Source organism: Chiloscyllium punctatum, chromosome 4, assembly GCF_047496795.1.
Source record: "Chiloscyllium punctatum isolate Juve2018m chromosome 4, sChiPun1.3, whole genome shotgun sequence".
NCBI classification, from domain to species: Eukaryota; Metazoa; Chordata; class Chondrichthyes; order Orectolobiformes; family Hemiscylliidae; genus Chiloscyllium; species Chiloscyllium punctatum.
The window spans coordinates 87,399,390-87,421,247 of record NC_092742.1 but is presented as its reverse complement, the minus strand read 5'-3'; the positions used below and the strand labels follow the sequence as shown (position 1 = coordinate 87,421,247).

General features: G+C 44.4%; 1 protein-coding gene across 1 annotated transcript in view; it reads right to left on the bottom strand.

The window, feature by feature from the left end:
- LOC140476505 (kunitz-type protease inhibitor 1-like) overlaps positions 1-21,858 on the bottom strand; it is a 65,702-nt gene that overhangs the window by 29,001 nt on the left and 14,843 nt on the right. The window contains exon 2 of the mRNA XM_072569240.1: positions 433-584. Coding sequence (XP_072425341.1) covers positions 433-584 — 152 coding nt within the window. The remainder of the gene's footprint in view (positions 1-432; positions 585-21,858) is intronic.

Genomic DNA, 21,858 nt, shown 5'->3' with positions numbered 1-21,858 from the left:
GGTATAAGAAAGAGGAGGGTTTGGAGGGATATGAGCCAAGTGCTAGCAAATGGGACTAGTTTAGGTTTGGGATATCTGGTCGGCATGGACGAGTTGGACTGAAGGGTCTGTTGCCATGCTGTACATCTCTATGAATCTATGGCCTGAATTGTGCTGGGGCCAATGTGACCTTATGAACCAAGAAACGAGGGAAGTAGAATGCATTTTTAACCAAATTGTGAAGGGCAACAGATCAAACATGGAAATATGTGGAACATCAAGGGGTAGAGTCAAACAACAAACAGTGGATAAATAGTAATATTCCCTGTTCAGAAGGCCAAATTGACATTTGACAAGAAAAAAAAAGATCCCTTCCTATTAGCTGAAATAAAGAAATTGTAATTTAATAACAATACATCAACAAATAGATTATGTCTGTAAATGCATAGATACCTCTAACTTCACAGAGGGATCTCCCTCGAGGAGCTTCCAATCAAAACTGACAATTCTAAAGTCATCTCTACTTGCCAACCCACTTAACATCACTTGCTCATTCGGCTGCACAATTCGGTCTCTTCCTGCATCCGCCCTTGGCAGTTTGTCACCTGCAAGCGAAGGTAAATAAAAACCATTAGGACAGGCAGAGCACAGTGAACTACAGCAGAATGGGTTTTGGACAGATTGGATCGAATTACATCTATATTTTTAAAAAACATCCCAAATACAAATGTTCAACAGCAATAGTATCAGAATCATTATGTTGGAACACTTCCACTAATGACATAGAAATAGTTATCTCCCTGCTATACTGAATCTTCTCTGTGGATAGAATAAGCTTGAAGAGCCAAACTAGTCAACTGGTTGAAGCTTTTCTTTCGTATAAAATAGGGAGCTGAAATTAGTCTTTGCCCGTGGTAGGATGCGTCTCCCATTTATAATTTCTAAGCCTTTTTGGACTTTGCACATAATAATGTCTATAAAACCGTGTTACTGTTGACTTGCATTTACTGTGTTCCAACCAAATCATATGCTGCCCTCTGTCTACACTATCATAATCAGGGCCTTTCACTCTACCTTCTAGGTCATATCTTTCTTCCTCTGAACTTCAAAACAGTGAACTTCTCACAACTCTCTCAGCCCGGCTTTCCTTCGAAAAATCTACAATCCCGAGTTCCTACAGTCCCATCACAGTTTTTCTGACTTATCTGCTCTTCCTCGCTCCAATTTTCAACCTCAGAACTACCAATTGCATTCAAGCTTCTCAATTCTAAACATTTTTCTTTAAAAACAAGGCAAGAATCCAACAGAGTTGAGATCTTCATCTTGCATTAATGCCGGTTCTTCTGTGAAGATTCTATACTCGGGAAACCACACCAAGAATATGTCCTATCTTCTCCCCACCACCATAGTCAGCAAGCCCAAGATTGTCAGAAGATATCAAATTTGGGAGCTTTCTGTTCAATTCCCTCTAAAGGGACATTGACAATAGGCAGGAGGGCAAGGGGACCTGATCTACTCTGAAAAATTGAGTTACTCGCTCCCCATAGTGTAAAGTGGGAGACTTACGTGTACGTGTGTGTGTGTGTGTGTGTGTGAAGTTAATAATCAACTTGTAAATATTTCTGTAACCATGCTGATTTCTTTAAGGGGCGGCACAGTGGTTAGCACTGCTGCCTCACAGCGCCAGAGACCTGGGTTCAATTCCCACCTCAGGCGACTGACTGTGTGGAGTTTGCACATTCTCCCCACGTCTGCGTGGGTTTCCTCCGGGTGCTCCGGTTTCCTCCCACAGTCCAAAAATGTGCAGGTCAGGTGAATTGGCCATGCTAAATTGCCGTTAGTGTTAGGTGCAGGGGTAAATGTAGGGGAATGAGTCTGGGTGGTTGTGCTTCGGCAGGTCGGTGTGGACTTGTTGGGCCGAAGGGCCTGTTTCCACACTAAGTAATCTAATCTAAATCAGTTTTTGAAGCCTGGCTGTAGAATGAATGGGTTTTAGTGCACCGATGGATTTTTGTTTAGTATGTTTGCAACACAGTCTGATAAATAACAGAGCCTATAAAGGATATAGTGAGTTAGGTCCTTACAGTGAAGAGCTAGTGCTGGTTCCAGACTATATAAAACTCAGATATGGTTATTTAGGCCCAGTGCAGTGACATCCAAGTACATGATAACTTCTGGAAGAAGCTATTGCAGTTCCAGTTTAATAACTGTAGTCCCGAGAGCCTTAAACCTATTGAGATGTTCGATACTTGAGTATAAGGTGTGTTGTGTGCATACAAAAGCTGCTTGTTTCTTTTCAATTTATAAAAGGAGTGTTTTGAGATTAATAGGATTATAGTGCTACTGTGGTTAAATTTGTTTTATAAATAGATAGTTTTAATTATTCGATTCTATCTTTGTTCCTATTATCAGAAATTTGCATGCTTGGGTTTCCGAGACAGCCTACTTCATTAAAACCAAAACTGAACCATATTGGACTCAGAATGTTAATTCTATTTCTCCCACCACAGATGCAGCCAGACCTGCTGAGTTTCTCCAGCAAGTCAGGAATATTTCCCACTTGTCTGAGGGAGTACAACTCCAACAACACTCAAGTGCTTGATACAATTCAGGACAAAGCAGTTTACTCAATTGGCAACATACCCAAAATACTCACTCGCTTCACTGCCAACATGCAGTAGCAACACAGTCTGTACCACCTACAAGATGCACTGCAGAAAATCCTCAATAGCACCTTCCCAGCCTACAACTGTCTAGAAGGACAAGGGCAGCAAACATGTGGTAACACCTACCAGTTTCCCTCCGGCACACTCATTATCCTGACTTGGAAATATATCACCATTCCTTCAGTGCTGCTGGGTCAACATCCTGGAATGCCCCCTTTAGCAACATAATGGATCTACCTGCAGCAAATGCAGATCACTCTCACCTTCTCAAAGGCAATTAGGGATGGGCAATACGTTGGAGTGATTTCCACATCCCTTAAATGAATGAAAGAAAAAGCCCTTAATTATTGCCAGTGGGTCAGCTGGAACACTCAAATTTAGTCTGATACTACAATGCAGCACTCAGGAAATGTTTCATTGTCAGTGGGACTGTCTTTTGAATGAGGTATTAAACCGAGAGGTAAAAACAATGACTGCAGATGGTGGAAAGCAAATACTGGATTAGTGGTGCTGGAAGAGCACAGCAGTTCAGGCAGCATCCAACGAGCTGCTCGTTGGATGCTGCCTGAACTGCTGTGCTCTTTCAGCACCACTAATCCAGTATTAAACCAAGACCCAATCAGGTGGAAGTCAGCAATTGCAGGAAGCAAAGTAGGGAAGCTCTCGACAGAAACTGGAGGAAGGCCAATTTTAATGGTTTTAGGCAATAACTTTCAAAAGTTGATTGGGGGCAGATGTTCGCAGTAAAAGGGCAGCTGGAAAATGGGAAGCCTTCAGAAATTAGATAATGAGAGTCCACAGACAGTATATTCCTGTTAAGGTGAAAGACAAGGCTGGTGGGGTGTAGGGAATGCTGAATGACTAGGGAAATTGAGGTTTGGTCAAGAAAAAGAAGGAAGCACATGCCAGGTATAGACAGCAGAGATCGAGTGAATCCTGAGAAGAGTATAAAGGCAGTAGGAGTATACTTCAGAGGGAAATCAGGAGGGCAAAAAGGGGACAGGAGATAGCTTTGGCAAATAGGGTTAAGGAGAATCCAAAGGGATTTTATAAATATATTAATGTCAAAAAAGTAACTAGGGAGAGAATAGGGTCCCTCAAAAGATCAGCAAGGCAGCCTATGTGCGGGACCACAGGAGATGGAAAAGATACTAAACTAGTATTTTGCATCAGTGTTTACTGTGCAGAAGAACATGGAAGATGCAGAATGTGGGGAAGTAGATGGTGACATCTTGAAAAATGTCCATATTACAAAAGGAGGTAGCGCTGGATGTCTTGAAACTCACAAAAGTGGATAAATCTCCAGAACTTGACCAGATGTACCCTAGAATCTGTGGGAAGCTAGGGAAGTGATTGCTGGGCCCCTTGCTGAGATATTTGGATCATCAATAGTCACAGGTGAGGTGCCAGAAGATTGGAAGTTAGCTAATGTGGTGCCACTATTCAAGAAAGGAGGTAAGGACAAGCCAGGGAACTATAGGCCAGTGAGCCTGCCGTCGGTGGTGGGTAAGCTGTTGGAGGAAATCCTGACAGACAGGCTTTACATGCATTTGGAAAGGTAACGACTAATTAGGGATAGTCAACACAGTTTTGTGTATGAGAAATTGCGTCTCAAGAGCTTGATTAAATTTTTTGAAGAAATAAGGAAGGAGATTGATGAGGGCAAAGGGAAGGATGTGATCTATATGGATTTCAGTAAGATGTTTGACAAGTTGTAGACTGGTTAGCCAAGTTAGATCTCATGGAATACAGGGGGAACTAGCCATTTGGACACAGAACTGGCTCAAAGGTAGAAGACAGAGGGTGGTGGTGGAGGGTTGTTTTTAAGACTGGAGGCCTATGACCAGTGGTGTGTCACAAGGATCAGTGCTGGGTCCACTGCTTTTCGTCATTTACATAAATGATTTGGATTTGAACGTTGGAAGGATACTTAGTAAGTTTGCAGATGACACCAAAATTGGAGGTGTAGTAGACAACGAAGGAGGTTACCTTGATCAACAGGCTTTTGATCAGATGGGCCAATGGGCTGAGAAGTGGCAGATGGAGTTTAATTTAGATGAATGCGAAGTGTTGAATTTTGGAAAGGCAAATCAGAGCAGGACTTATACACATAATGTAAGATCCTGGGGAGTGTTGCTAAACAAAGAGACCTTGGAGTGCAGGTTCATTATTCCTTGAAAGTGGAGTCGCAGGTAGATAGGATAGTGAAGATGACGTTTGGTATGCTTTCCTTTATTGGTCAGAGTATTGAGTACAGGAGTTGGGAGGTCATGTTGTGGCTGTACAGGACATTGGTTAGGCCACTGTTGGAATATTGTGTGCAATTCTTGTCTCTCCCCTACTGGAAGGATGTTGTGAAACATTAAAGCCTTCAGAAAAGATTTACAAAGATGTTGTCAATGTTGGAGCGTTTGACCTATAGGGAGAGGCTGAATAAGCTGGGGCTATTTTCCCCACAGCATCAGAGGCTGAGGGGTGACCTTCTAGAGGTTTATAAAATCATGAAGGGCATGGATAGGATAAATAGACAAAGTCTTTTCCCTGGGGTGGGGGGAGTCCAGAGCTAGAGGGCAAAGGTTTAGGGTGGGAGAATTAAAATTTAAAAGGGACCTAAGGGAAAACTGTTTCATGCAGAGTGTCGTGCGTGTATGGAATGAGCTGCCAGAGGAAGTGGTGGAGGCAAGTACAATTGCAACATTTAAAAGGCATCTGGATGGGTTTATAAATAGGAAGGGTTTAGAGGGATATGGGCTAAGTGCCGGCAAATGGGATATCTGGTCAGTATGGACAAGTTGGAACGAAGGGTCGGTTTCCGTGCTGTACATCTCTATGACTCTATGATAACAATTTGCTCATAGACCAGTAACTGGAAGCAAGATTTGAAGAAACTTAAGAAAATTACTACAAAAGAGGCAGCAGAGCAAATAGTCATTGCTATTTAATACTTTATCATCCAGAACTAACATGAGCTAATCATGAGGTAAATTGAGGTTCAATACACCACAAACTTCATATTAAATGGTCCATGTATCTCAGATAGATGCCAAAAATCTTATTGGCAATCCATCCAGCAAACAAACGATCACAGAGTGACAAAAAAAAACTTAAACTCTATCTTCCTTGTGAGCAATTTCAGGTGGCCTCCTTCAATCTTCCTCAACTACAGCCCTAACTCAGCCTCAAAGTCTTCTCGGTTACCCCCCCCACCCCCCCAAACAATGAATTGTTAATTTGCTTCAACAATTACTCCCTTCCCGGCTGCTCAATCTCTATTCCCGAGACTGCAGCACAGTGGAATTACAAGGACACACCCAGCTTTGCCATAGTATTATCCACATATGGAGTCAGAAAATTTTCTTGTACACACTTAACAAATTCCTCTCCATCTAAACCCTTAATACTATGGCAGTCCCAGCATTGTTCAAGACAATCGCCACACCAACTCCCAGCTTCCCAGAGCCGCTAATTGCTCTGCGGGGGATTTATCTGAGCCCCAGTCTCATTAGCAGCACAGAGCTATCAACTGCTCCCACACCCCCACCCCGACCCCCAATGCCAATGAAATCCATCAGCCTTGTGGTCCTGCTGCTGCTGCTGCTCCTCAGAGACCATTGTTGCTGTGTCCCTGGCACTGTGGCTCATTCCTATGCCGCATGACTAGCTGCATCCCCTCCCTAACAAAAAAACCTGTGCAACTTACTAGTGTATTCTTGTGTGGTCACTGTTACTGAGTGAGCACATCCTCCCTGTCTGCCGTGCTGTCAACTTCCACTGCCCGTTTGTTTACCCAGCCCCCAATGCCTCATCTTCACCATGGACATCCAGTCCTTGTACACATCCATCCACAATGACAAGGGCCTCCAAGCCCTCCGTTACTTCCTCTCCCTACCAGTACCCTTCCACTGACACACATTTGTTTGGCTGAACAGGTCCACACCCTCAACAATTTCTCTTTCGAATCGTCCCACTTTCTCCCGACCAAAGGGGTAGCTGCGGGCACCCACATGGGCCCCAGCTATGCCTGCCCCTTTGTCAGGTACACCCACACCCACCGACCTTTTCCTCCGCTACATCGATGACTGTATTTGCGTCACCTCGTACTACCATGAGGAGGTTGACCAGTTCATCAACTTCACTAACACCTTCCACCTCCCTCCCCTTCCTGGACCTCTCCAACTCAATCACTGATCACCGACTCAACCTGGTCATCCACTTTTATACCATCAACTCCCACAGCTACCTGGAAAACGCTTCCTCCCACACCTGCCTCCTGCAAAAACACTATCCCTTACTCCCAATTCCTCCGCCTCTGCCACATCTGCTCCCAGAAGGACCAGTTCCACCATAGAACATCCCAGATGGCCTACGTCTTCAAAGACCACAATTTCCCCTCCCACATGGTAAACAATACCCTCCAGCATACCTCCTCCACTTCCCACACCTCTACCCTTGAACCCCACCCTCCCATCGCAACAAGGACAGAAACCCCCTGCTCCTCACTTTCCACCCCACCAACCTCCGGATACAACACATCATCCTTCACCATTTCTGCCACCTACAAACAGACCCCACCACCAGTGATATATTTTCCACCCCACCCCTAACCACATTCTGCAAAGACCATTCCCTCCATGACCCTCTGATGAGGTCCACATTCCCCACCAACCCATCCTCCTCTCCTGGCATCTTCTCTTGCCACCACAGGAATTGCAAAACCTGCACCCACACCTCCCCCCTATCTCCGTCCAAGGCCCCAGAGGAACTTTCCACATCCAACAGAAATTTACCTGTACTTCTACACACGCCATCTACTGTGTCTGTTGCTCTCAATGTAGTCTCCTTCTACATTGGGGAGACAGGACGCCAACTTGTGTAATGTTTCAGAACATCTCTGGGACACACACACTAAACAACCCCACTGTCCAGTGGCTGAACACTTCAACTCCCCCTCCCACTCCGCCAAGAACATGCAAGTCCTGGGCCTCCTTCACTGCCAAACTCTAGCCACCCAGTACCTGGGAGGAAGAACGCCTCATCTTCTGCCTTGGGACTCTCCAAATAGATGGGATCAGTGTTGATTTCAACAGTTTCCTGATTTCCCTGCCCCCCACCTTATCCCAGATCCTACTGTCCAGCTTGGCATCGCCCTCTTGAACTGTCCTACCTGTCCATCTTCCTTCCCACCTATCCACTCCACCCTCCTCTTCAACCTATCACCATCACCCTCATTCATTTACCTATTATATTCCCAGCTACCTTCCCCCTAACCCCCCCCAAAACCTGTCGATTCTCCTGCTCCTTGGATGCTGCCTGACCAGCTGTGCTTTTCCAGCACCACACTTTTCGACTGATCGCCAGCATCTGCAGTCCTCACATTCTCCACCTGCACAGATATTCCAACATGGTTTACAAGAAATGTTTGAATTGAAAAAAAAAGTCTGACACTACGATCAGGATGAATGGTCAGAGGCAGAAATAGCCCAAGCTTTCTGTGGAGGTCTTCCACCGTAGCAACGCAGAATAAGGGATTTTTTTTCCCCCCAAAATGTCGGAGCCAAGTTAGTCAATCTCCACTACATTTGAACAGGCTTCCAAATGCCCAGTTACAACACAAACCATCACCAGTGCTCTTTGTGCAAGTCAGGTGAATGCAGAAGAGCTTTCAATGCATTGAAGTTGACAGGGGATATGAAAAGGGAGGTCAGTCAGTGGAGCACTAACAAAGCTGAAGCTAGATTTAGCAATGTTCAATTCACCCTGCATCCTGCTCAATGGCCTACATATTCCTGTGATGGTTCCAATCTTAACATTTTCAACCATGGTGCTCTCACCCCTCACCATCTCGAGAACCTTCTCCAACCGTGCACAAAATCTCAGTACCTCATGCACATCCACCACTGGCAGCCATACCCCCAGCTATATCTCATGGACTATCCTTTTCTCATATCTGCCTTAAAAGAATCACCTCTTTCACTCTGCTTTGATCACCTTCCAACAACATCTGAAGTGGTTCAGTACCAAAGTCTTTCCAATTATGTTCTTCAGAATAGGAAGTGGTGGAGGCTGGTACAATTGCAACATTTAAGAGGCATTTGGATGGGTATATGAATAGGAAGGGTTTGGAGAGATATGGGCCGGGTGCTGGTAGGCAGGACTAGATTGGGTTGGGATATCCGGTCAGCACAGACGGATTGGACTGAAGGGTCTGTTTCCATGCTGTACGTCTCTAGGACTCCTTTTTTTTGACATTTCAGGAGATTAAAAAGGCACTATCGAAAAGCAAGTTACTATTTTTGTTTCACTTCATATGGAGAATTGGCACAGGGAGGTTCCATCAGACTACATGAATCACTAGTATTAGTGAAAGATAGGGACAATGATATTTTAAGTCTGGGTCAATGACCAAATAACTGATTAGATTTGGTGTTTACACATTAACTACTTCTTGTTTCAGTTTATAAAGCGGTTGGCTTCTTGGAGAACATTTCTTGGCAGCATAACCCAGTATTTATCTCGAGTCAGCTGGTGTTTGTATAACTGTCATAATCTAAAGGCCATTTAAATATTACATAAAGATATCTTCGCATTTAGCATCCAGACGCAGACTACTCTCCCAGGCTTAGAAACCCATAGGGAATCTCAAAAAAGTAAACCCTGATACTCAGGACTCAAAAATGCTTCATGTCTGACAGCACTTTGCCTGTAGAGAATACAGCAATTGGCAGCAGGGAGCCTGATCTCCCATGGATCACACCAAGTCACTATTGGGATCTCACTGCCTCTGCCATTTCCTACAGGAAGCTCAGAGGCCTGTCATTACTACATCCGTAGCTGCCCAACCGAAACAGAGCAGCTGATGTCGATCTGCCGTACACGCACGGGAAGGCAATTATTTCCTCATACCCAACCCAGGCTAGTCTCTTCATTGTGTATCTTTCACATTGTAAATCCATCTCCCAGCTGGTAGCTGAGGGGTGTGAAGGTATAACATTAGAATGGGATAGATGGTGTGTCTGATGCCTACTCAGCACTGGGCAATTATCACAGGAGGTGGGCAAGGTCGAGAACGGCCTTTTCCTTTGCACAGAGGACTACTGAACGGGTGCGGTGGCGGTGGGGGCTGGGGGAGGCAGAACTAACCTCGTGGAACCAGCAGCCCCAGCTCTCACACGCCAACTCCCACACAGATCCAGCTTTTCTAAGGCAGCATGGTTGGGCAGATTGGGCCTTCACCTATTGGGATTTAGACAAACGAGGGGCTATTCTATTGAGACACACGAGATTCTGAGGGGACTTGACAGGAGGATGTTCCCACTTACTAAGGAGACATGGCTGGAGAGGAGGTGGCTATTCAAGGAGGAATGGTCTTCTCTCAGAAGTTTGCTGGTCTGTGAAATTCTCTTCCCCTGACAGTAGTCCAAACTGGGTCATTAAGTTTATTCAAGATGGAGTTCAATCAATATTTGCTAGACAAGGGAGTGAAGGGTTACAGGGGAGTAGACAAGAAAAAGTGGGGTTAGCCCACAATCAGATCAGGCTGAACAGAACTGAGGGGTCAAGTGGTCAAACCAGGCTCCTCACCTCTGTCTGACCTACAACAAAGTCCCTACCCACTGACTCTCCAGCCTGACTGGCTCCACTTACCCAGCCCCACCCTCCATGTTGCTGCTTCAGACTGGGCGTGATCCCAGCTGCTGCTCCAATTGGCCCACAGCTCTTGGAGACATGATCTCACCTCTCAAAAGGGGCATATGCTCCAATGCTATGTTCTACTGCCGACAGACAGTTGTGTCAGGGTCCCCAAAAAAGACCAGACTATTTGGCCAACTCCGAATTTCCAGCCTCCACCATCAAGTGTTCAAACAAACTGCTGTCATACTCACGGCTCGAGTCTCTCCACTGCTCCCAGATTGCATTTCAGACCTTCAGCACAATGCTTTCTTTTCAAACTGTAATTTATTGACCATAAGAATAGGTACAGAAGTAGGCCATTCAGTCCATTGAGGCTGCTCCACCACTCTGAGATCATCTGATAATCACAGAATCCCTACAGTGTGGAAGCAGGTCATTCGGCCCATCAAGTTCACACGGACCCTCTGAAGAGCATTCCACCTAGACCCACTCCATTCCCCTATCCCTATAACCCTGCATTTCTCATGGTCAATTCACCTAACCTGCACCTCTTTGGACTGTGGGAGGAAACCGGTGCACCGGGAGGAAACCCACACAGACAGTTGCCTGAGGGCGGAATCGAACCTGGGTCCCTGGTGCTGAGAGGCAGCAGTGCTAACCCACTGAGCCACTGTGCTATCCAATTCTCAACTCCACTTTCTTGCCTTAACCCTCGATTCCCTCACTGATTAATATTTGTCTGGCTCAGCCTTGAATACACTTAGCAATACACCTTCAACAGTTCTCTGCGGTGAAAGAGTTCTACAGATTCAGTACTCTTCAAGTGAAAAAATTCCATCTTGGCATCAGGGATACAGCAGAACACTAGTCAATCCCACCTGCTTCATCTGCTAGGCTACACATTACAGCCTAAAACTACCAATTAAAGATTTATTACAGGTTGAGTTATTCAGACGTTACAGAATCTTCTGACACCACGTTGAACTTATTTTGACAGTCTGAAACCATCCATGTCCAAACTCCAGTTTTCACTATGACCTTATAGTAAAGGTAAGCAAACAGACAACTGGAAATCAAATATCCAAAAGATTGCTCTCACTCATGGCTTTCAATGAAATGCAAATAGATTTCTTTGATGAAAACTCTAATGCGAGCATGATGCAAAGGTAGGTGAAGGGACAGGTAGTGTTGAGGAAGAGGGCAGGGTCCAGAAGGGGTTGGAAAGGTGAGGAGAGGGGACAAAGAATTGGCAAATGAAACACAATATGGGAAAGTGTAAGGCTGTGCACTTTGGTAGGAAGAGCGAAGGTGTAGACTATTTTCTAACCAGAGAAAGACTGTGGAAACGCAAAACATGAAGGAACTTCGGTGTCTTCTTAAGGATAATATGCAGATTCAGTTGGCAGTCAGGAAGGCAAATGCTATGTTTGTCTTCATTTCGAGAGGGCTAAAATGCAAGAGCAGAGTTGTACTGCTGAGGCTGTAGAAGGCTCCGGTAAAACTGTATTTGGAATTTTGTGAGCAGTTTTGGGCCCCGCATTTAAGGGAGGATGTGCTGGCACTGGAAGGGGTCCAGAGGAGATTTATAAGAGTGTGATCCTCTGGATGAAATGCTTGTCATATGAGGAACCATTGAGGAGCCTAGGTCTGTACTTGGAATTTAGAAGGATGAAGGGGTGAGATATGATTGAAACTAGATAGGATACCGAGAGGTCTGGATAGAGCGTATGTGGAGAGGATGTTTCCTCTAGTAGGGCACAGCCTCAGAATGAAGGCACAATCTTTCAGCCAGAGGGGGAGGAATCTGTGGAACTCATTGCCGCAGAGCATCGTCAAATTGAGTATGTTTAGGACAGAGATGGATAGGTTCTTGATTAGTCAGGGAATCAAGGGCTATGGGGCAAAGGAAAATGGGGTTGAGAAACATATCATCCATGACTGAATAGTAAAGCAGACTGGATGGGCTGAATGGCCTAATTCAGGTTCTTATGGTCTTTTGTTTTAACATTCAGATATATTGAAAGTGAATCAAATCCCTTGGTTTAAATTTTGTTGAGACATCGATTTTGATATATATACTTGTTTGGTATAAAAGCCCAAAGCATTCTCATTAAGCACTGAGTTTTCTTATGTGTTTTAAAGTCATGAAAGATTTTCTGACAGAATTATCCTGGGAGTATATGTAATTACATCTCTCCAGGAAACTAGTCACTGCCCTCAGATACTATGCACTCGAGACAGCTGAGCAGATTGTGAAGGTCTTTGTGGTGAGACAAACCAAAAATAAAAGGGAAAAACGATAATATGATAAAGGCATAAACTTTTAAAAGTGAAGAGCAAGGAAGGTGTACCTGGCATCAGGCCCCACACCCAAAGAAAACCACACATGCCTGATATTTACAATTATCGTCTAGAGAAAGTTAGATCTACAAAACATTACTTATCTCATTAGCAGTCTGTCTTTATCTTGCACCTTTGACACAAAAATTATATTCTTGTACATCATTTTTGGAGTACAAGACATAGTTTGACAGAACAGATACAATGGTAGGAGGATCAAAGTAACAGCCCCCAAAGAGATTAGCTGGACATTATTGCTTTGTGTGAAAATCTTCCCTCGTATCAGTCATCAATGGGCCTTTTACTGACCACTTAACTGTGAGTGACCCTTCAGTCTAATAGAAGGGAGCACTGCACCAGAGACAGTTGATCAAGTCATTAGTATATGTGGGATCTTCCTGTACATTAACTAGCTGCTGTGCTTCCTCTTTGACAATGATGTCTGAATTTCAGAAAATACAGAGCACACTGGACACCCTGAAATCTTCACAGACATTATGTAAATGAGAGTTCGCGCTTTGCCTTTTAGATATGTTGTTGAATTCATCTTGCCTGCCCCTCAAATGGGCATTTAAAAGAAAATGTTTGCATTCAAAGAATAGGGAAGCTGTCCATAGCCTTGCCTCATATTTATCTTCACTAAAACAGTGCATTTGGTCATTACCATATTGCTGTTTATAGGGAGTTCTTTGCCAGAATATACTGGCGCCAACACTTTAAATTGCAATGGTGATTACACTTCCAAAGTACTTAATCACCTTTCATTTAAGCTGCTTTGAAATGTGTCAAGTTTTGCAAAAGACGTCTTTGTTTTGCTGAAAATGTGTTGCTGGAAAAGCGCAGCAGGTCAGGCAGCATCCAAGGAACAGGAGAATCAACGGTTCGGCCCGAAACGTCGATTCTCCTGTTCCTTGGATGCTGCCTGACCCGCTGCGCTTTTCCAGCAACACATTTTCAGCTCTGATCTCCAGTCCTCACTTTCTCCTCTTCCATTTGTTCTACCAAGTTCTAAATGGTAGCCAAACCTCTCACTGCTAATCCTTTCCAAATGGTGCTCTATTCACACAAAACAGGTACACCCCGTGGAAAATGGGCCCTAGGTGTGGTATGGGCCTCAGTGGAAGAGCTACTCACTGCTTAGTCCTCACCACATCTCAAAGACCCCCCCCCCCCCCCCCCCCCGATTCCCATTGTTAAAAATGGAGGTCAGAGACCAAAATGGAGGGCATTCCAGCATCATCCTCAAACTGTAACTATACCGCAGGTGGGACTGATGAAGATTGTTGACTGAAATCAGTTCTCAAATGACATCAATGCTAAGTTTAGGTTAATCAGGACATTATGTGCAGAACAATGGGGAAGTGCAGTAGCCACAACAACATGTCTACCTATGCACGTAGCCTAGGTGCCCAGAATCTCAGTCCTCTGAAGCTCTCACCCATTCGCATCACATCTGTAGCAGTCTCTAATTACTTACCTTGAATCCTGTTTGTGGTGGAACAGGTTCTGAGTAATGACTTGGTAGATTTCCATACCACACCCTCAATGTGGCAAAACATAGTTATGTGGAATAGAGGGTGAGAGAGAGAGAGAGACAATAAAAATACTGTGACTGACACTCTCACTCGAGCAGCATAATTTCAACAGCAAACAGAAACTGGTGTTTATATAGATGCATTAATAGGCCAAGTCATCTTGAAGTATTTCACATCCGAAATGATTGAACATAGGGATATTCGGATAAATGACTAAAAGTTTGTCAAAGGAGCATTTTAAATGATAAAACTTGTGGTCGGCAGGTAGAGGAGGGAATTCAGAACTTAGGGTCTAGTCATGGAGTTATAGAGATGTACAGTACGGAAACAGACCCTTCGGTCCAACTCTTCCATGCTGACCAGATATCCTAACCTAATCTAATCCCATTTGCCAGCACTTGGCCCATATCCCTCTAAACTCTTCCTAATCATATACCCATCCAGATGCCTTTTAAATGCTGTAATTGTCCCAGCCTCCCCCACTTCCTCTGGCAGCTCGTTCCATCCACTGCGTGAAGATTTTGCCCCTTAAGTCCCTTTTAAATTCCCCCCCCCCCTCACACTAAATCTATCCCTTTAGTTTTGGACTCCCCCACCCCAGGGAAAGACCTTGTCTATTTACCCTTATCCATGCCCCTCATGTTTTTATAAACCTCTAGAAGGTCACCTCTAAGCCTCCAATGCTCCAGGGAAAAACAGCTCCAGCCTATTCAGCCTCTCCCTATACCTCAAACCCTCCAACCCTGGCAACATCCTTGTCAATCTTTTCTGAACCCTTTCAAGTTTCACGACATCCTTCCAATAGCAGTGAGACCAGAATGGAACACAATATTCCAAAAGTGGCCTAACCAATATCCTGTGTAGCCATAACATGACCTCCCAACTCCTCAGGTGATGAAAATCAGGGACATACCAGAGGCCAACCCTGGAGATTAGAGCAACAGTGTTGGAGATGGTTGCTGGAATCAGAAAGAGCAAGCTCCTGGGGGAATTTGAACACAAACATCAGATTTCTAAAATAGATGTAGTGAAGAAGGGTTACTGGACCTAAAAATACTTTCTCTCTCTTCAGATGCAGCCAAATCTGCTGAGTCTCTCCAGTAACTTCCTACTTTTGGATCAGAGTTTTAATGAGAGGTAGTCCATCAAAGGCTACTGTAGACCAATAAGCAGAGTCATGGTGGTAGATAAGGAGGACTGGAGGAGTGTTAGGATACAGGAAGCTGGATTATTCAAAGTGTTTAATTGAAATGGTCAGCTACCTTCTGCCAGTAAGCTCCTGCACACAGCGACAAGCTGAACTGCAGTTTGCAGAGAGTGGAACATCAGCTAGGACACTAGGGAGAAGTCCCACTGCTCTTCATTGAAGGAAGAAATGGGGTGACATCCACTTCAATGACCAAAACATGGCATCGCCCACAGTGTTTCCGACTCCAAGGACATCAGCCCAACTGCATAATCCATCTATTCTACTCTCCCTCACTTTGTAACTCAAATTGCTCCTTCAGTGCATCTACGTAATTGAGTTCAGCTATTCCAAAAGTTTCACATTCTTATCACTTTCCAACTAAAGAATCCTCTTCTGTGCTGCTTGTCGGATTTATGAGTGACTGCCCTCTATTTATGATCAACACTTCTGGATTCTCCCACAAGTGGAAACATCTCGATATCTGGCCCATCAAACACAGTCATAACTTCTAAAAACCTTCATCAGGTCATCTCTGGAGCTCTGCTATCCCTCTACATGAAAAAGAAAATGGTTGCGATTTCTTCAGTGCCTCATTATTCTTTTCTTTGGAGAGAAAAGAATCTTGTCCCAGTTCCCACGATTCCGAACGGTTACAATCTCTTCGGTTCTGGTTGGTCACTTAAAGTTTGATAAAATCACCACATTTGGATCCAAACATTTTCACAGAATGTGGAAGTGCGGAAGCTGGCCATTCGGCCCAACGAGTCAACACAGAGTGTTCGAAGTGCATATCCAACCCTCCTCCTATTCTATCCCCATAACTCTGCCATTCCCATGGCTATTCCACCCAGCCTGCACATCCCTGGACACTATGGGTAATTTAGCATGCACATTTTTGGACCGTAGGAGGAAATTGGAGCACCCAGAGGAAACCCATGCAGGTACAGGGGTTCAAGCTCCTGAGAGACAGTTAACCAAGGGTAGATTCAAACCCAGGTCCCTAGTGCTGTGAGTCTGCAGTGCTCACTATACTGAGCCAATGTGCCACCCACTGTAAAGACGCAACTGAAGGGCCAGTGACACCAAACTGATGCTAGACCAGGGGACACTGCAACTTTTGCTGTACGACTGAAAGAATAGTTTTTGAAAGTGAGAGGACAAGAACAAAATGTAGCAGAACTTGGGGAGCCAGGCCATTCAAGATTGCTGTTAGGAGTCACTTTCTCACACAAAGGGGACCAGAAATCTGCAACGCTATCCCTCTCTAAGGGTTGTGGGGAGCAGTGAGCAGCAATTGAAAATGTCAAAGTTGAGATGGATGCATTTTTATTAAGTAATGGTATTATCAGCTTGGGGACAAAAGTGTTTTCAATGAAAGCAAGGAGTAGATGACAGGAATCTAATGCAATGAAGGAATCAGCACAAGGAGCTTTCTGGCCTCTTCCTATGTTCTTCATACTTTCCAGTTCTGTAACCTACTGGCAATTCTAATATCAATCAATAAGTACTCTTGGGCAGGATAATAGTGTTGGGACAATGTCTCAGACTAATTTCTGCAGCTGGAGTTCAAATTCCAAAAACAGCAGCAGGGGGTTTAATTTTAGTGAATGAAGTTTATATTTGAAAGCTAGTCTTGGTAATGGCAACCATGAAAACATTGTCAATGGTTGAAAAATCTCATCTGGTGCATTTATGTCCCTTGACGGAAGGAAACTGTCCACCCTTACCTGATCTGGCCTACATGCGACTCCATACCAGCAACCATGTTGTGGACTATTAACTGCCTTGTGAAGCGGTCTAATCAAGGATAACAAAGGGAAGGGCAACAAATGGTGCATTTGTCAGCAATATCCACAGCCCAAAGATATTTTTGTTAAAAAAATTATAGAAGAGAATCTGAAGTATTATGCAACAGCTTCCAGACCCTGGAGTAATCTTGTGATGATGTCATTGCACTGCACATCACCGAGTACAACTAACACAGCGTGGGCTATATTAGAACACTCTATAATCGAAAGAAAACTCAGAGGGTATTTAGACATGAATGTGCAAAGAAGAAAGTTCAATGCCTAGATATTGGAAGTCAGAGCCTGATATAACTATTTTGTATGCAAGTATAATAAAGTGTTACTTTGAAGTCTAAATCTGAAGACAGTCCGGTAAATAGGCAACGTCTTTTCCCTGGGGTCGAGTCGACCAGAACTAGAGGGCATACGTTTAGGGTGAGGGGAAAGATTTAAAAGAGACCTAAGGGGCAACGTTTTCACACAGAGGGTGGTACGTGTATGGAATGAGCTGCCAGAGGAAGTGGTGGAGGCTGGTACAATTGCAACATTTAATAGGCATTTGGATGGGTATATGGATAGGAAGGGTTTGGAGGGATATGGGCCGGGTGCTGGCAGGTGGGACTAGATTGGGTTGGGATATCTGGTCGGCATGGACTGGTTGGACCGAAGAGTCTGTTTGCATGCTGTACATCTCTATATCTCTATGACTATGACTTTGCCTGCTCCTTGACCCGTTTGTAAAGAACTCAAAATAACAAGGCATTAAACCACACACACAAAAAAAAAGACTGCTTGGACCACATGGATTTTCATGTCAATACTCCGATTAAACCAGAGTGTTTAAATCCTGCACTGGAACTGGAGGCTGGATTACAAGTCTGACCCACCCGTTAATGACTTGAATGAAAGCAGCTTTAGAACAGGATCAGTGTTGTAAGGACCTCTGTTCATTAACTGGAACCAGATCTCCAACTTGCAGCGTGTATCCAGCAGAGGCAACAGCAACAGAAAGCAGACATAAAAGATAAGAAAGGAACAGACCAGCTGTTCTGTCAAAGCTGCCCCCACCCTCACATTGCCTGCAGCATTCTAACTAGATGCTACCTGACTCAAAACAGAGCTCATAAACCATTGTCTGCACTCCTGTGCTGTTAGGTACACATGCTAATTAATATGTTTTGTCCTTACTAAAAGCACTGCTAATTCTCTTAAAAAAAAATCAAATAAAACTTTTTTTATAAAGTCCCCACATAGCTTTTCACGCTCCTCGCCAGATTGTTATCCATTCTTTTTGTCTGTCCAACTGTTCTTCTCTCTTTTTGGGCTCTATCCCCATCTGTCGTTAACTCCTTACCGCCTCCCTCCACTCTAAACACCGACATTTTCCTATCTACCATCAGTTCCGAGGGAGGGTCACTTGACCCGAAACATTAACTCTGATTTCTCTCCACAGATGCTGCCAGATCTGCCGAGCTTTTCCAGCAATGTCTATTTTTGTTTATTAGACTTATATGTTGGCATGACCGGTGGGTATCTCAAAGCACTTTACAAACTGTTAAACACAGCTAACATTTGTTTTTCACTTCTGCTGCTGTCCAAAAGGTGGTGTTAAATGTAACAAGGTGGAACAAAGATCACTTTTCTTAAGAAAACATCAAACAAAAAGTGGGCGAAGTTCTGCTTGGTCACATTGATATTAAAAATGTATTGACTGCCTTGAACTGAACTGGCTCAAACATGCTCGAGCATCACATTTAATCCATTGACTGTACTCATTGGAATTTAGAAGAATGAGGGGGAATCTTACAGAAATATATAAAATTATGAAGGGAATAGATAAGATAGAAGCTAGGAGGATGTTTCCACAGGTGAGTGAAACTAGAACGGGGGGGGGGGGGGAACAGCCTCAAAATAAGGAGGATCAGATTTAGGGCCGAGTTGAGGAGGAACTTCTTCACCCAAAGGGTTGTGAATCTGTGGAATTCCCAGCCCAGTGAAGCAGTTGAGGCTACCCTGTAGAACATTTTTAAGGCAAAGGTAGATTTTTGAACAGTAAAGGAATTTAAAGGTTATGGTGAGCAGCTGAGTTTGTGCAGCTGAGTCCACAAAAATATCAGCCATGATCTCAGCTGATTCCTGCTCCTACATCCCATGTTCCTTTCTTGCCCCACTTGCCACTTCCCTATCCTGAACCTCCCCACTCACTGATCCTCCCTCACAGCCACCCTCCCTCAAACCATCGCTCACAACGGGGGCTTGGGTGAGGAGTGGCAACACAGGCAGCAAGCAAAGAGGGGTCAATGTGGCAAGTGTGAGGGTCAGGGGATGGATGGTTGACAGAGCGCAGGGGCAAGCAGGTAGGTCAGGGTTGGAAGAGGTGAATGGGAGAATGAGGGAATGGAAGAATTGAGTCAGAAGATTGGGAGAGAGTAGGGGTAAATGGGAACTGAAAAACTTAAAGGCTTTGAGCGTGTGAGAAAGGGTAAAAAAAAAAAGGAAGTCCTCAGTTAGTACAGGAGACAATGTCTCTTAGTACTGATGACCTGAGACATTGGCGAGAGGAACTGAGCCAGAGTCGCTTCCTGGATTTACAAGGATGTTGCCCAGGGTTGGAGGGCTTGAGCCAAGGGAGAGGCTGAATAGGCTAGGGCTGTTTTACCTGAAGTATCGGAGGCTGAGAGGGGACCTTAAAGAGGTTTATAAAATCATGAAGGGCATAGATAGGATGAATAGTCAAGGCCTTTTCCCCAGGGTAGGGGAGTCCACATAGAGAGGGCATAGGTTGAAAGTGAGAAGAAAAAGATTTAAAAGGGACCGAAGGGGCAGCTTTTTCACACAGTATGTGGTGCCTGTATGGAATGGGCCAGAGGAAGTGCTGGGGGAGGTGGTACAATTACATCATTTAAAAAGGTTGAATAGGAAGGATTTAGAAGGATATAGATCAAATGCTTGCAAATGGGACTAGATTAATTTGGGATACCTGGTCATCATGGATGAGTTGGACTGAAGGGTCTGTTGCCATACTGTACAGCTCTTATGACGTTATGAGTATTTCTAGCATCCCAGGTCTCTGCTTTTTGATCAGCAAATACTTCACACTAGCTTTAGATCTTTTACAATAAAAGGCCATTTGATACACCCAGGATGTCCAGATGAATTTCACAGCCAATTAAGTGCTCTCAGAATCATTGTTTTGGAGATATCCAACAGCTCTGTTAAAAGCAAGGTAAGAATAACCAGATAAAGTCTCATTGCCCGCCATGACCTTAAAAACAAAACCTCAGACCTCTTCACAAACAATAAAATGGCAGACTGCACATAAATGGTGGCACATTTTCTATTCTGGGAAGAATGTTTTCTTCTCATGTTTGCCTTAGACACTGCAGCTAAACAAAGATTGAACTCAGGGAGTGAAAAGCTGGTTAGGGAGCTGGTCCAGAAAAGCAGAATCATGAAAGGCAAATAGAGGGAGTTGGCTGGAATGAGAATGGTCGAGGACTGACCAAAGTACTGGTGAGAATGGCCCTGATGCTTTCTTGAATCCACAACATCTCCATTGATTTAGGAATGCTTCAAGGCCACCAACAGCAATTGGCCTGCTCTCTACACTGCCCTCTGCACAAAGAGAAAAAGTTGCAATCATAGAAAATGCCAGAAGCACAGAGCCTTTGCCAGCATCTGCAGAAAATTGCTAATATAACCCCCCTATTCAAGAAAAGAGTAAAGCAAAAGAATTACAGGCCGAACAGCCTGACCTCAGTCATTGGTAAGGTTTTGGAGTCCATTGTGAAGGATGATATTTCTGAACATTGGAAAGCGCACAGTAAAATAGGGCCAAGTGGACATGGTTTCACCAGGACGACAAAGTGAGGACTGCAGAAGCTGGAGATCAGAGTCGAGAGCATGGTGCTGGAAAAGCACAGCAGGTCAGGCAGCATCCGAGGAACAGGAGAATCGATCAGGAAGATGGCCTTCATCAAGAGGAGGTCATGCCTGACAAATCTGTTAGAACTCTTTTGAGGTGGTAACAAGCAGGTTAAACCAAGGAGAGACAATGGATGTTATCTATCTGGCCTTAGATAAGGTACTGTGCAGGAGGCTGCTGAGTAAGATAAGGGCCCATGGTGTTAGAGGAAAGGTACCAACATGGATAGATGATTGGCTGCCTGGCAGAGGGCAGAGAGTGGGTATAAAAGGGCCCTTCTCAGGATGGCAGTTGGTGACAAGTGGTGTTCCGCAAAGGTCAGTGTTAGGACCACAACGTTTCACTTTATACATTAATGATGTGGATGAAGGAATTGAAGCCATTCTGGCTAGGTTTGCAAATGTTACAAAGATAGGTGGAGGGCAAATAGCACTGAGGAGGCAGGGAAGCTGCAGGAAGATTTGGACAGGTTAGGAGAGTGGGTAAAGTGGCAGATGAAATACAATGTGAAAAGGTGTGAGGTCATGCACTTTGGTAGGAAGAAGAGAGACATGGACTATTTTCCAAATGGGGAGAAAATTCAGCAATCTGGAGTGTGAAGGGACTTGGGAGTTCTAGTTCAGGATTCTCTCAAGGTCAACTTGCAGGTTGAGTCGGTAATTAGGAAGGCAAATACAATGCTGTTATTCATCTTGAGGGGAGGAGAATACAAGAGCAGGGAAGTACTTCTAAGGATTTATAAGGCTCTGGTCAGAGCACATTTAAGAGTATTGCGAGCAATTTTGGGCCCCATACCTCAGGAAGG